This window comes from Lates calcarifer, linkage group LG8 (assembly GCF_001640805.2).
Source record: "Lates calcarifer isolate ASB-BC8 linkage group LG8, TLL_Latcal_v3, whole genome shotgun sequence".
Classification (NCBI taxonomy): Eukaryota; Metazoa; Chordata; class Actinopteri; family Centropomidae; genus Lates; species Lates calcarifer.
The window spans coordinates 11867998-11883295 of NC_066840.1; the positions used below are offsets into that span (position 1 = coordinate 11867998).

General features: G+C 42.0%; 1 protein-coding gene across 4 annotated transcripts in view; it reads left to right on the forward strand.

Moving 5' to 3' along the window:
* The first annotated feature begins 531 nt into the window (after positions 1–531).
* Positions 532–15298, forward strand: part of LOC108899107 (protocadherin gamma-A12-like) — a 47423-nt gene continuing 32656 nt past the window's right edge. The window contains exon 1 of one of the 4 annotated variants that reach the window (XM_051072389.1): positions 532–2942. In XM_051072389.1, coding sequence (XP_050928346.1) covers positions 686–2942 — 2257 coding nt within the window. In that variant the 5' untranslated portion in view covers positions 532–685. Of the gene's footprint in view, positions 2943–4759; positions 7005–13189; positions 14830–15298 lie in introns of those variants that run through there. The other 3 variants (XM_051072386.1, XM_051072387.1, XM_051072388.1) reach the window with 3 other exon arrangements.

Sequence of the window (15298 nt, forward strand, 5' to 3'; positions counted from 1 at the left end):
ATTGAATAACCTGGGGTTGTAATTTATTCATAGAGCTGAAAGGTACATTACTGTCCTTCTCAGTACACATCTAATTTATGATTTTTTTCAAAGATATTATTTGGGCTTTCAACAGAGGATAGGAAACGGGGAGAGAGGGTAACAGAGCAGTAAAGGTCCGGTCGGATCGGGAGTCGACCAGCTGCTCAGGGAGCTGAAGCCCATGTAATATGCGCCCTAACCATTCGGCTATCGGGTCGCTCCCTAATTTCTCAATGTTTAAATACAGATTGGATATAACGCCAGTGGAATAATGACATTGTCACATTCAGCCAGCTAGTTATTTATGTTTGGATATAAACCATTAGATTTCAACACTGATGTTTCATTAGGTGGCACACAGTTCTCCTAAAAGTGGGTCAGGAGGAGGCGGGCTCAGACTTTGTGGATAATATTGCTTGCAGATGTAAAGAGTGAAAAGTGACTCATGGTGCCGCTGTGGGCTAACACAACACCAGCACAGACATCTCCACCCACTGTTACTGCATTAAAACCAGTTGTAATTTCTCAGAGGAATCCCTTGTTTCCACGACTGGTTTTCATCGTGCTCGGTGTTGTCAAAATATTCGTTTATTGACTCTGTTTTGGAATAGATTTTGTTTTCTCTTGGACAGTCATTTGTACAAATCGTGGAATTTTTCTAAGGATGGGAGACAAAGGATTTTCAGCACTAGGCCCGATCCTCTGCTTCGCTTCCTTTATTGTAACGCTGCATCTCGTTCTTGGAGATCTGAGTTATTCTATTCCAGAAGAAATGAAACGAGGAGCCGTTATCGGAAATATAGCGAAGGATCTCGGTCTCGATCTGAGGACCTTATCTTCCCGAAAGGCCCGTGTTGATTTTGAAGGGACTCGTAAGCGGTACTGTGACATGAAGCTGAATACCGGGGATTTGGTCACATCAGAAATAATTGACAGAGAAAGTCTTTGTGGCAAGAAACCATCATGTGTGCTCAAAGTCGATCTGGTGTTAGAAAATCCCTTAGAGCTTCATCATGTAAGTCTTCATATTCAAGATGTAAACGACAACTCGCCAAAATTCAGAGAAAATTTGATTGAAATTGAAATAAGTGAGTCAGCTGAGAAGGGTAACCGCTTCTCAATCGAGCAGGCCCATGATGCAGATATAGGTCAAAATGCTGTTCAAAGGTACAACCTACAAAAAAATGACAACTTTATTCTCGCTGTTAACAATAACAAGCTGGAACTTGTACTGGAGAACAAACTTGATCGAGAGAAACAAAAAGAGCTCAATTTGCTTCTCACAGCTTTAGATGGTGGGTCTCCTCAGAGATCAGGTACTGTAGTCATACACGTCACTGTGCTGGATGCTAATGATAACGCCCCAGTGTTTAGCCAGGCCGTTTATAAAGCCAGTCTGCCTGAAAACTCTCCTCCAGATACCGTAGTGATTAAAGTTAGTGCTACTGACGCAGATGAAGGAGTGAATGGAGACGTGACATATCAGTTTGGCCATGTGCCTGATGAAGATGTAAATGTGTTTTCTATTGATCCTAAAACAGGAGAAATTAGAGTAACTGGTGTGATTGACTTTGAAGAAAGGAGCTCTTTTGAAATAAGTGTGCAAGCTAAAGACGGTTTGGGGCTAACCTCGTACGCCAAAGTTATAATAGATGTTACTGATATAAATGATAACGCCCCACTTATTTACCTGAAATCACTGACTAACCCCATACCTGAGAACGTGTCACCTGGTACAGAGGTGGGCATCATTAACGTGCAGGATGAAGATTCTGAGAATAACAGACAGGTCCGCTGCTCCATTCAGCAAAATGTTCCTTTTAAATTAGTTCCCTCAATTAAAAACTATTATTCTCTGGTGACCACAGGACAACTGGACCGTGAACTAGTGTCTGATTACAACATTACAATCACAGCCACTGACAAGGGCTCTCCACCTCTGTCCTCCTCTAAAACTGTTCAGTTATCTGTAGCTGACATCAACGACAACCCACCTGTGTTTGAGGAACAGTCCTACAGCGCATATGTGACAGAAAATAACAAACCTGGCTCCACTTTATGTTCCGTTAGTGCTCGAGACCCCGACTGGAGACAAAACGGTACAGTGATTTATTCTCTGTTACCTGGTGAGGTGAACGGTGCCCCGGTGTCCTCCTATCTGTCTGTTAACGGAGACACGGGGGTGATCCACGCTGTGAGGTCGTTTGATTATGAACAGTTCAGGAGCTTTAAAGTCCACGTGATGGCCAGAGACAACGGTTCTCCTCCTCTGAGCAGCAACGTGACCGTCAGTGTCTTCATATCGGATGTGAACGACAACTCTCCTCAGATACTGTACCCCGGGCCGGAGGGCAACTCGTTCATGACCGAGCTGGTCCCCAAAGCTGCACACGGAGGCTCTCTGGTGTCCAAAGTGATAGCGGTGGACGCGGACTCCGGACAGAACGCCTGGCTGTCCTATCATATAGTCAAATCGAGTGATACGGGACTTTTCAGTATTGGTGTCCACAGCGGAGAGATCAGGACACAGCGGGACATTTCTGAATCTGACAGCATGAAACAGAACCTTATTGTGTCAGTGAAAGATAACGGACAGCCCTCTCTCTCTGCCACCTGTTCCATGTATTTACTTATTTCTGATAACTTGGCTGAGGTGCCAGAACTGAAGGATATTTCTTATGATGAGAAGAATTCCAAACTCACCTCTTATCTGATCATCGCGCTGGTATCTGTTTCTACATTTTTTCTGACTTTCATTATCATCATTCTGGGTGTGAGGTTTTGTCGCAGGAGAAAGCCCAGACTGTTGTTTGACGGAGCAGTCGCTATCCCCAGCGCTTATCTCCCTCCTAATTACGCAGATGTTGACGGCACAGGAACTTTACGCAGCACTTACAATTATGACGCCTACCTGACAACAGGTTCTAGAACCAGTGACTTTAAGTTTGTGACATCATACAATGACAACACACTGCCTGCTGACCAGACTCTGAGGAAAAGTCCATCAGACTTTGTGGACCCGTTTGAACACTTAGAGGAATCTGTAGAGGTAGGAACCTCCCAAACTACATCACTTTGTGACTTGTTCATTGAGTGTTTTTAAAGGCTTTCTGGGTCTCCGAAATGTAAATGACTTTGTGGTTGTGGAAGCGAACATTTTGTATTATGGGGATAAACTTAATTTTTATTTATTCATTTCATAATATTTGGTCGCTGCAAAGTTTGTAAATTATGCCACAAATTACGGCGTGTTTTTGACTTTTGTCCTTCAGAACCACGGGACTTCTCCCTTGGTGTCTAAATGTGACCCTCCCAACCTCCTATCTCCACCGAACCTTGGTCCACACATAGCGCTCAGTGCTTTTTTGATGTGACTGAGTGCTGTCATAGAAATGCAAACGTTATATATGATTCACTGGCAATTTATTATTAATATGCAATTCAGTTCGATTGTTTCCTAAAGCATTTATTGGTTTAACTGGGGTGTCTTCGCGCTTTATTCAGTCAATCTTTCGAGACCAAGTGGTTGCTTGAACCTGGTCTTAATCAGCAGAAAACCTCGGCTTCATGGAAAATATGCAGTTACAAGAATGTTTACCAGTAAAATGTACTCGTGACTGGAGCAGTCACAGGATTACCTACTTAATCATTAGATGTTTTGAGCAGACTGCGTACGCTGTAAAATATTTGTCAGTCATAATTATATATCACGTTAAATGTCACGCGGGAGTAATGGGCCTTAAATGACACGGAGGTTTCTAAAAGCGTAGACATGACACGTGAAACATCTTGAATATTGCTTGGCATTTTACGTAATACAATGATATCACATTACTGCAAATTATTAAAACATATCTCATATTCCTGAGCCAGACCAGGATGAGAGGCTAAAGCGTCAAGTTTAAGAATAGGTCAGTTTTTACTTTTATTAAATTGTCTCTAAACTTCATAAATAGAGTCTAAGACACTGGCCAGGAATCGAACTCAGCGTTCAGTATCTTTATTAGCCCTGTTAAATCTAAAGGTATCGGTCCGTGGTGCTGAAAGTCTCCTGAGGCATTCGGGCACAAATGCAACTGGACGTGTCTTTTTCTCCACAGCCATGCTGTCCGAATAAGACTAAGACCACTACTACTGCTACCACTATTTATAACAAAAATAATGTTTTTTAATGCAATAGAAGCTTTGGAGTGTTGTCATATACGGTTTCCTCATATCATCCTGTTTAGAGTGCTCAACCACAATTTTATATCACAATGACACGTCGCAGTGTTAGTGACGTCACGATGTTGTACTGAAATTCTAGCTGGTTTTCTCTTTCGGAAGGTAAGAAAGTAGTTTGTGTTTAACTATAGCCCAATAGCCATGTATATTATATAGCAAGTTCTAGGAAGCTATAGCAAAGGTAACGTGTGTTGGTGCTCAGACGGTCACAAACCAAATGTAACTTAACTAAACTCTGCCGGGGTGAATAACACCTACATCTCTAGCGCTGAGCCAATTACAGTTGATAACTAACGTGTGTGTTTTTATTACATGGAAGATATATGCAGTTCATATAGAGGTGAGCCAATATTGTCTTAATAAGATTTGAGGCCTAGTGAGGAATATTTTATTACACACTAGTGTAAAGATAAAATGTGACTCATGGTGTCGCTGTTGGCTGACAGAATACAAACACTCACCACTCCACCCACCACAACTGCATAGATATCAGTTGCATATTTTTCAGAGAAACAGTTATATCTCCGATCATATTTGATCGTGTATAGCTCTGTGAAGTTCCATTATTGAATTGTTTTTGGGCAAATTTTATTTCGTCGCACTGGACACCGAGTTGTACAAGCTCTGGACGATTTTTGTGTCAGGATGGGGGACAAAGGATTTTCAGCGCTAGGCTCTGTCTTCTGCCTCGCTTCCATTATTGTAACGCTACGCCTCGTTCATGGAGATCTGAGTTATTCTATTCCAGAGGAGATAAAACGAGGCAATGTTATTGGAAATATAGCGAAGGACCTCGGTCTTGATCTGAGGACCTTATCTTCCCGGAGGGCTCGTGTTGATTTTGAGGGAACTACTAAGCACTACTGTGACATTAAGCTGAATACCGGAGATTTGATCACATCGGAGAGAATTGACAGAGAAAGTCTTTGTGGCAAGAAACCCTCCTGCGTTGTGATAGTAGACTTGGTATTAGAAAATCCACTAGAGCTTCATCATGTAAGTTTTCATATTCAAGATGTAAACGACAATTCGCCAAAATTCAGAGAAAATTTGATTGAAATAGAAATATGGGAGTCAGCTGAAAAGGGTAACCGCTTCTCAATCGAGCAGGCCCATGATGCAGATATAGGACAAAACGCTGTTCAAAGGTACAACCTACAAAAAAATGACAACTTTATTCTCGCTGTTGACAATAACAAGCTGGAACTTGTACTGGAGAACAAACTTGATCGAGAGAAACAAAAAGAGCTGAATTTGCTTCTCACAGCTTTAGATGGTGGGTCTCCTCAGAGATCAGGTACCGTAGTCATACACGTCACTGTGCTGGATGCTAATGATAACGCCCCAGTGTTTAGCCAGGCCGTTTATAAAGCCAGTCTGCCTGAAAACTCTCCTCCAGATACCGTAGTGATTAAAGTTAGTGCTACTGACGCAGATGAAGGAGTGAATGGAGACGTGACATATCAGTTTGGCCATGTGTCTGATGAAGATGTAAATGTATTTTCTATTGATCCAAAAACGGGAGAAATTAGAGTAACTGGTATGATTGACTTTGAAGACAGACGTTCTTTTGAAATAAATGTGCAAGCTAAAGATGGTTTGGGGCTAACCTCATACGCCAAAGTTATAATAGATGTTACTGATATAAATGATAATGCTCCAGTGATATATCTGAAATCACTGACTAACCCCATACCTGAGAACGTGTCACCTGGTACAGAGGTGGGCATCATTAACGTGCAGGACAGAGACTCTGAGAATAACAGACAGGTCCGCTGCTCCATTCAGCAAAATGTCCCTTTTAAATTAGTTCCCTCAATTAAAAACTATTATTCTCTGGTGACCACAGGACAGCTGGACCGTGAACTAGTGTCTGATTACAACATTACAATCACAGCCACTGACGAGGGCTCTCCACCTCTGTCCTCATCTAAAACTGTTCAGTTATCTGTAGCTGACATCAACGACAACCCACCTGTGTTTGAGGAACAGTCCTACAGCGCATATGTGACAGAAAATAACAAACCTGGCTCCACTTTATGTTCCGTTAGTGCTCGAGACCCCGACTGGAGACAAAACGGTACAGTGATTTATTCTCTGTTACCTGGTGAGGTGAACGGTGCCCCGGTGTCCTCCTATCTGTCTGTTAACGGAGACACGGGGGTGATCCACGCTGTGAGGTCGTTTGATTATGAACAGTTCAGGAGCTTTAAAGTCCACGTGATGGCCAGAGACAACGGTTCTCCTCCTCTGAGCAGCAACGTGACCGTCAGTGTCTTCATATCGGATGTGAATGACAACTCTCCTCGGATACTGTACCCCGGCCCGGAGGGCAACTTGTTCATGACCGAGCTGGTCCCCAAAGCTGCACACGGAGGCTCTCTGGTGTCCAAAGTGATAGCGGTGGACGCGGACTCCGGACAGAACGCCTGGCTGTCCTATCATATAGTCAAATCGAGTGATCCGGGACTTTTCAGTATTGGTCTCCACAGCGGAGAGATCAGGACACAGCGGGACATTTCTGAATCTGACAGCATGAAACAGAATCTTATTGTGTCAGTGAAAGATAACGGACAGCCCTCTCTCTCTGCCACCTGTTCCATGTATTTACTTATTTCTGATAACTTGGCTGAGGTGCCAGAACTGAAGGATATTTCTTATGATGAGAAGAATTCCAAACTGACCTCTTATCTAATTATCGCGCTGGTTTCTGTGTCCACCTTTTTCCTGACTTTCATTATCATCATCCTGGGTGTGAGGTTTTGTCGTAGGAGAAAGCCCAGACTTTTGTTTGACGGAGCAGTCGCCATCCCCAGCGCTTATCTCCCTCCTAATTACGCAGATGTTGACGGCACAGGAACTTTACGCAGCACTTATAATTATGACGCCTACCTGACAACAGGTTCTAGAACCAGTGACTTTAAATTTGTGACATCATACAATGACAACACACTGCCTGCAGACCAGACTCTGAGGAAAAGTCCATCAGACTTTGTTGACCCGTTTGAGGATTTGGATGCGTCTGTAGAGGTAGGAACCGACCAAAGTATTGTACTGGTCAGGACTGATGGATGTTTGGCGATGTTGTGGAGCTGCCTTTCTTGATGCTTGCGGCTGTCTTTGTGTTTTCTACAGTGGTGTAGGATTATTTAAGAGAAATATATGCTCAGTGAATTAAATACTTCACATTGTTTGTCAATTCCTACGTTATTAACCATTTCAGCAATAACATATTTAACCCATAGTCCTCCATTACTTTTGAACTCGTTCTTTTTGCTCTGTTTGTGAAACGGTTTTTTTTTCATCCCTCGCATTTTTCGCTTTTTTTAAATGTAGTCGTCAACGGGAGTTTGGTGGATTTTGTTGTTTTGCCTCATCTAACAAAGATAAACATTAAGTATGACTTTTGAATAATAACGTTCGTCGGTTACAGAAACATATTAGTTATTGGCTGTCTATGGAATTAATTCGCTATTTAATAAACTAAAACATAAACGCTACCAGTGACTTTTTTAATATGCTGCTTTCCATCAGAAACCACTGGGTTTAAAGACTACTTAAGAATTCCTCTGATATTTCAGTAGGACCTCCCAGTCCTTGCTGTACAAAGATTTGTTTTCACGACTGTGCACACGACTAACATCTGCGTTCTTAGAATCCGTTATGTTTTCCCTTTTCTTAAAAGGTCTGGCTTCCAAAGTAGAGTCTGAACACTGGCCGAGGTCAGATGATCAATATAAAATGTATTTTCTTGGTGTGTCCAGCACTGCCAAATCTCAACGTATCTGTCCATGGTGCTGAAACAGTCCTCAAGTGTTCAGATAGAAGAGCAAGTAGAGATGGCTGCTCTTCCTCTTCATCCAGGCTGTCAGATTTTGAATACACATAATCACTACTACTGTTGCTACTTCAAATAATAATAACGATAAGAAATATCAATGGGTAATGACTTTGTTGAATTTTTAAAAGTCACCTGACTATCTCAGCCTACTGTCCTGATATTGAGTAGTTTGGTATTGCAGTGTGTTTTTATGGTGTTGGTACATGTTGGTGATGCACTCCAATGTTTGCCCACCTTCCCTTCATGAAAAAAAAAAGTCAAATGTTTTCACTTTTGTCTGAATACAATATACACAATCTTTGACAAACCTAAGGCAACAACTGAAGCAAAAGTAATGTATTTTTGGTGTTGTTACGGCCCTTGAGAGCAGCAACCAATGCCACTGAGCTCAGATATGTAGTAGGGTGAACAAGACTGGAGATCACTGATGTGGAGCCATTTACAATGAATGGATAACCTATTTGTCAGAAGTAAATGAATGAGGTTTTACCCCACAGTGTTTTGTACACTGATATATGTAAAAGTAAAATTCTTTAGTCAGTCATGGTCGGATGTATTTGCCAAGTGTGCTAAACCGCTTGTTTCTGTCGTGCAGTGTCCATCGTTAGATATTTTGTAATTCAGATCTGATTACAAACTTCCCGCTGAGAATATGATGATGTTTTCTGCGTGTATGGATAGCATACTTGTTACGTGGCATCAGCAAGATCATAAAAAGTCACCTTCAGTCAGGTTTTGGCATTTTTCTTTTAGCATGAAGAGATAGTTTGCAAAGAATATTTCATTATATCAGCATGAAGATAAACTGACTCATGGTGTCGCTGTTGACTGACAGAAAATAAACTCTCAGTACTCCACCCACTACGACTGCATGGATATCAGTTGTGATTTTCCAGCGAACCAGCTAAAGCTTCCAGTATATTTTATCGCGTTTTATCGTGGCATTAGGTACTGGAATATTGAATCTTATCCGATATATTTTATGTTTTGATCTGGACACTAAGTTGTACAAGCTGAGGACGTTTTTTGTGTCAGGATGGGAGACAAAGGATTTTCAGCGCTTCGTCTGTTGTTTTGCTTCGCTTCCTTTATTGTAAAGCTGCATCTCGTTAATGGAGATTTGAGTTATTCTATTCCAGAAGAAATGAAACGAGGAGGTGTTATTGGAAATATAGCGAAGGATCTCGATCTTGATCTGAGGACGTTGTCTTCTCGAAAGGCCCGTGTTGATTTTGACGGAACGAGTAAGCGGTACTGTGACATGAATCTGAATACCGGGGTTTTGATTTCATCGGAGAGAATTGACAGAGAAAGTCTTTGTGGCAAGAAACCATCGTGTGTGTTAAAAGTCGATCTGGTGTTAGAAAATCCGCTAGAGCTTCATCGCGTTAGTCTTCATATTCAAGATGTAAACGACAACTCGCCAAAATTCAGAGAAGATTTGATTGAAATGGAAATAAGGGAGTCAGCTGAGAAGGGTAACCGTTTTTCAATCGAGGAGGCCCATGATGCAGATATAGGTCAAAATGCTGTTCAAAGGTACAACCTACAAAAAAATGACAACTTTATTCTCGCTGTTGACAGTAACAAGGTTGAACTTGTTTTAGAGAATAAACTTGATCGAGAAAAGCAAAAAGAGTTGAATTTGCTCCTTACAGCTTTAGATGGTGGGTCTCCTCAGAGGTCAGGTACTGTAGTCATACACGTCACTGTGCTGGATGCTAATGATAACGCCCCAGTGTTTAGCCAGGCCGTTTATAAAGCCAGTCTACCTGAAAACTCTCCTCCAGATACCGTAGTGATTAAAGTTAGTGCTACTGACGCAGATGAAGGAGTGAATGGGGATGTGACATATCAGTTTGGCCATGTGCCTGATGAAGATGTAAATGTATTTTCTATTGATCCTAAAACGGGAGAAGTTAGAGTAACTGGTGTGATAGACTTCGAAGACAGGAACTCTTTTGAAATGAGAGTGCAAGCTAAAGATGGTTTGGGGCTAACCTCGTACGCCAAAGTCATAATAGATGTTTCTGATATAAATGATAATGCTCCAGTGATATATCTGAAATCACTGACTAACCCCATACCTGAGAACGTGTCACCTGGTACAGAGGTGGGCATCATTAACGTGCAGGACAGAGACTCTGAGACAAACAGACAGGTCCGCTGCTCCATTCAGCAAAATGTCCCTTTTAAATTAGTTCCTTCTATTAAAAACTATTATTCTCTGGTGACCACAGGACAACTGGACCGTGAACTAGTGTCTGATTACAACATTACAATCACAGCCACTGACGAGGGCTCTCCACCTCTGTCCTCCTCTAAAACTGTTAAGTTATCTGTAGCTGACATCAACGACAACCCACCTGTGTTTGAGGAACAGTCCTACAGCGCATATGTGACAGAAAATAACAAACCTGGCTCCACTTTATGTTCCGTTAGTGCTCGAGACCCCGACTGGAGACAAAACGGTACAGTGATTTATTCTCTGTTATCTGGTGAGGTTAACGGTGCCCCGGTGTCCTCCTATCTGTCTGTTAACGGAGACACGGGGGTGATCCACGCTGTGAGGTCGTTTGATTATGAACAGTTCAGGAACTTTAAAGTCCACGTGATGGCCAGAGACAACGGTTCTCCTCCTCTGAGCAGCAACGTGACCGTCAGTGTCTTCATATCGGATGTGAATGACAACTCTCCTCAGATACTGTACCCCGGGCCGGAGGGCAACTTGTTCATGACCGAGCTGGTCCCCAAAGCTGCACACGGAGGCTCTCTGGTGTCCAAAGTGATAGCGGTGGACGCGGACTCCGGACAGAACGCCTGGCTGTCCTATCATATAGTCCAATCGAGTGATCCGGGACTTTTCAGTATTGGTCTCCACAGCGGAGAGATCAGGACACAGCGGGACATTTCTGAATCTGACAGCATGAAACAGAACCTTATTGTGTCAGTGAAAGATAACGGACAGCCCTCTCTCTCTGCCACCTGTTCCATGTATTTACTTATTTCTGATAACTTGGCTGAGGTGCCAGAACTGAAGGATATTTCTTATGATGAGAAGAATTCCAAACTGACCTCTTATCTAATTATCGCGCTGGTTTCTGTGTCCACCTTTTTCCTGACTTTCATTATCATCATCCTGGGTGTGAGGTTTTGTCGTAGGAGAAAGCCCAGACTTTTGTTTGACGGAGCAGTCGCCATCCCCAGCACTTATCTCCCTCCTAATTACGCAGATGTTGACGGCACAGGAACTTTACGCAGCACTTACAATTATGACGCCTACTTGACAACAGGTTCTAGAACCAGTGACTTTAAGTTTGTGACATCATACAATGACAACACACTGCCTGCAGACCAGACTCTGAGGAAAAGTCCATCACACTTTGCTGACGCGTTTGAAGATTTGGATGCGTCAGTAGAGGTAGGAACCTCCCAAAGTATCTCACTTCGTGACTTGTTCATTGAGTCTTGTAAATGCCTCTTTGAGTGCAGCATGTGCCTATGTCCCAGAACTGCAAATTTGATTTTGTGGTTGTGGAAGCGAACAGTTTTCTTAAAGGAAGGTAACTTTGTTCTTTTTTATTTATTAGGTATATTTGGTTGCTGAATAGTTTGTAAATTAAATTGTCAAAGCATCACATATTTTTGTCCGTTCTCCTTCAGCACCATGGGACCTCTCTTTCTGTGTCTTTTTGTGAATCCCCTACTCCACCGTCTTGTCCATACATAACGCTGTTCTTTTGATATGCTTGATTCTTCCAGGTCTTGTCACTGAAATATAAATGTTACGTATGATACACTGACAAATTAGTCTTAATGTGCAGTTCATGTTAATGGTTTCATAAAACTCTATTTTTATTTGGGCCATTTTGCTCTTTAATCAAGTAGATCATTTGTGACCAAGTTGTTGAATGAAACTGGTCTTCATCAGTCGAGAGCCTCGGCCACATGGAAAATAAAGAGTTACAAGAGCATAATAAATATCAGCAAAGTGTGCTGATGACTGAAGCTGTCACTGATTTACTTTCTAAAAATTAGTCATTTTGCGCAGGCTCTACATTGTAAGGTGTAAAACATGTCTCTCGGTAATTTTTATGTCACAGTAAGTGACACGTTGGAGTAATGGGCGTTAAATGACACACGAAAACCCTGAAAAATGTGAACATAACACGCGAAATATGCTGAAATTGGCATGGAATCTATTATAACATCATAATGTTACATATAATAATAAATCTGGTGCCAGTTTGCATTCTGCGTGACACCATGACTGGAGACAAATTGTTAACTCAGAGGAATAGTGTTGTATATTTGGAGAGCAAGCCCTCCCATGCCATGTGATCATGTTGTCTCTATCCATGGTCCTGAAACAACTAGAGCAACTGGAAACCTTTTTTTTTTTTTTTTTTTTCCTATTTTAGACATACTTGCTGATTTACCCTACTGCTACTACTACGGCTACTAATACAAATAATAATGGTAACAGAATTAATATTTTGTCAAAAAAAGATTCACATTAGTTTTACCGATACACATACATGTGCAGCATTTTATTATGAATATATCCTCCAAATAAGATTAAGATTTTTTGTAACGCGTTTTTTAACACATGCTGTTTGTGATTTAATTCAATTAATAGTTTAGTCAAGAGTTCATAACATTATTCTAAAACATACACAGTATGGTATAATTGAAACATGAATAATAATAATAACATGAATGATGGATTGTGTCTCGATTGAATAAGATGGGGTTGTACTTTATCCATAGAGCTGAAAGGTACATTACTATCGTTCTCTATCAGTACACATTCAATTTCTGATTTTTAAAGTTTTATCTGGAACTTTATCTGGGTTTTTGTCTGTAAGTAAATACAGATTGGATATAACACCAATGAAATAATAACATTGTCACATTCAGCCAGCTAGGTATTTATGTTTGGATATAATCCATTAGATTTCAACATTTATGTTTTATTAGGTGGCACACAGTTCGCCTAAAAGGAGGCGGGCTCAGACTTTGTGGATAATATTGCTTGCAGATGTAAAGAGTGAAAAGCGACTCGTGGTGCCGCTGTGGGCTAACACAACATCAGCACAGACATCTCCACCCACTGTTACTGCATTAAAACCAGTTGTAATTTCTCAGAGGAATCCCTTCTTTCCACAACTGGTTTTCATCGTGCTCGGTGTTGTCAAAATATTCGTTTATTGACTCTGTTTTGGAATATTTTTTTTTCTCCTGGACAGTCATCTGTACAAATCGTGGAATTTTTCTAAGGATGGGAGACAAAGGATTTTCAGCACTAGGCCCGATCCTCTGCTTCGCTTCCTTTATTGTAACGCTGCATCTCGTTCATGGAGATCTGAGTTATTCTATTCCAGAAGAAATGAAACGAGGAGCTGTTATTGGAAATATAGCGAAGGATCTCGGTCTCGATCTGAGGACCTTATCTTCCCGAAAGGCCCGTGTTGATTTTGAAGGGACTCGTAAGCGGTACTGTGACATGAACCTGAATACCGGGGATTTGGTCACATCAGAAGTAATTGACAGAGAAAGTCTTTGTGGCAAGAAACCATCGTGTGTGTTCAAAGTCGATCTGGTGTTAGAAAATCCGTTAGAGCTTCATCGTGTAAGTCTTCATATTCAAGATGTAAACGACAACTCGCCAAAGTTTAAAAAAGATTTGATTGAAATGGAAATAAGAGAATCGGCAGACAAGGGGAACCGCTTCTCAATCGAGGAGGCCCATGACGCAGATATAGGTCAAAACGCTGTTCAGAGATACAACCTACAAAAAAATGACAACTTTATTCTCGCTGTTGACAGCAACAAGGTTGAACTCGTGTTGGAGAATACACTTGATCGAGAGAAACAAAAAGAGCTGAATTTGCTTCTCACAGCTTTAGATGGTGGGTCTCCTCAGAGATCAGGTAACGTAGTCATACACGTCACTGTGCTGGATGCTAATGATAACGCCCCAGTGTTTAGCCAGGCTGTTTATAAAGCCAGTCTGCCTGAAAACTCTCCTCCAGATACCATAGTGATTAAAGTTAGTGCTACTGACGCAGATGAAGGAGTGAATGGAGATGTGGCATATGACTTTGGTCACCTCTCTGATGAAGATATAAATGTATTTTCTATTGATCCAAAAACGGGAGAAATTAGAGTAAGTGGTGTGATTGACTTCGAGGAAAGAAGCTCTTTTGAAATTAGAGTTGAGGCTAAAGACGGTTTGGGGCTAACCTCCTACGCCAAAGTTATAATAGATGTTTCTGATATAAATGACAATGCTCCAGTGATATATCTGAAGTCACTGACTAACCCCATACCTGAGAACGTGTCACCTGGTACAGAGGTGGGCATCATTAACGTGCAGGATGAAGACTCTGAAAACAACAGACAGGTCCGCTGCTCGATTCAGCAAAATGTCCCTTTTAAATTAGTTCCTTCTATTAAAAACTATTATTCTCTGGTGACCACAGGACAACTGGACCGTGAACTAGTGTCTGATTACAACATTACAGTCACAGCCACTGACGAGGGCTCTCCACCTCTGTCCTCCTTTAAAACTGTTCAGTTATCTGTAGCTGACATCAACGACAACCCACCTGTGTTTGAGGAACAGTCCTACAGCGCATATGTGACAGAAAATAACAAACCTGGCTCCACTTTATGTTCCGTTAGTGCTCGAGACCCCGACTGGAGACAAAACGGTACAGTGATTTATTCTCTGTTACCTGGTGAGGTGAACGGTGCCCCGGTGTCCTCCTATCTGTCTGTTAACGGAGACACGGGGGTGATCCACGCTGTGAGGTCGTTTGATTATGAACAGTTCAGGAGCTTTAAAGTCCACGTGATGGCCAGAGACAACGGTTCTCCTCCTCTGAGCAGCAACGTGACCGTCAGTGTCTTCATATCGGATGTGAACGACAATTCTCCTCAGATATTGTACCCCGGGCCGGAGGGCAACTCGTTCATGACCGAGCTGGTCCCCAAAGCTGCACACGGAGGCTCTCTGGTGTCCAAAGTGATAGCGGTGGACGCGGACTCCGGACAGAACGCCTGGCTGTCCTATCATATAGTCAAATCGAGTGATCCGGGACTTTTCACTATTGGTCTCCACAGCGGAGAGATCAGGACACAGCGGGACATTTCTGAATCTGACAGCATGAAACAGAATCTTATTGTGTCAGTGAAAGATAACGGACA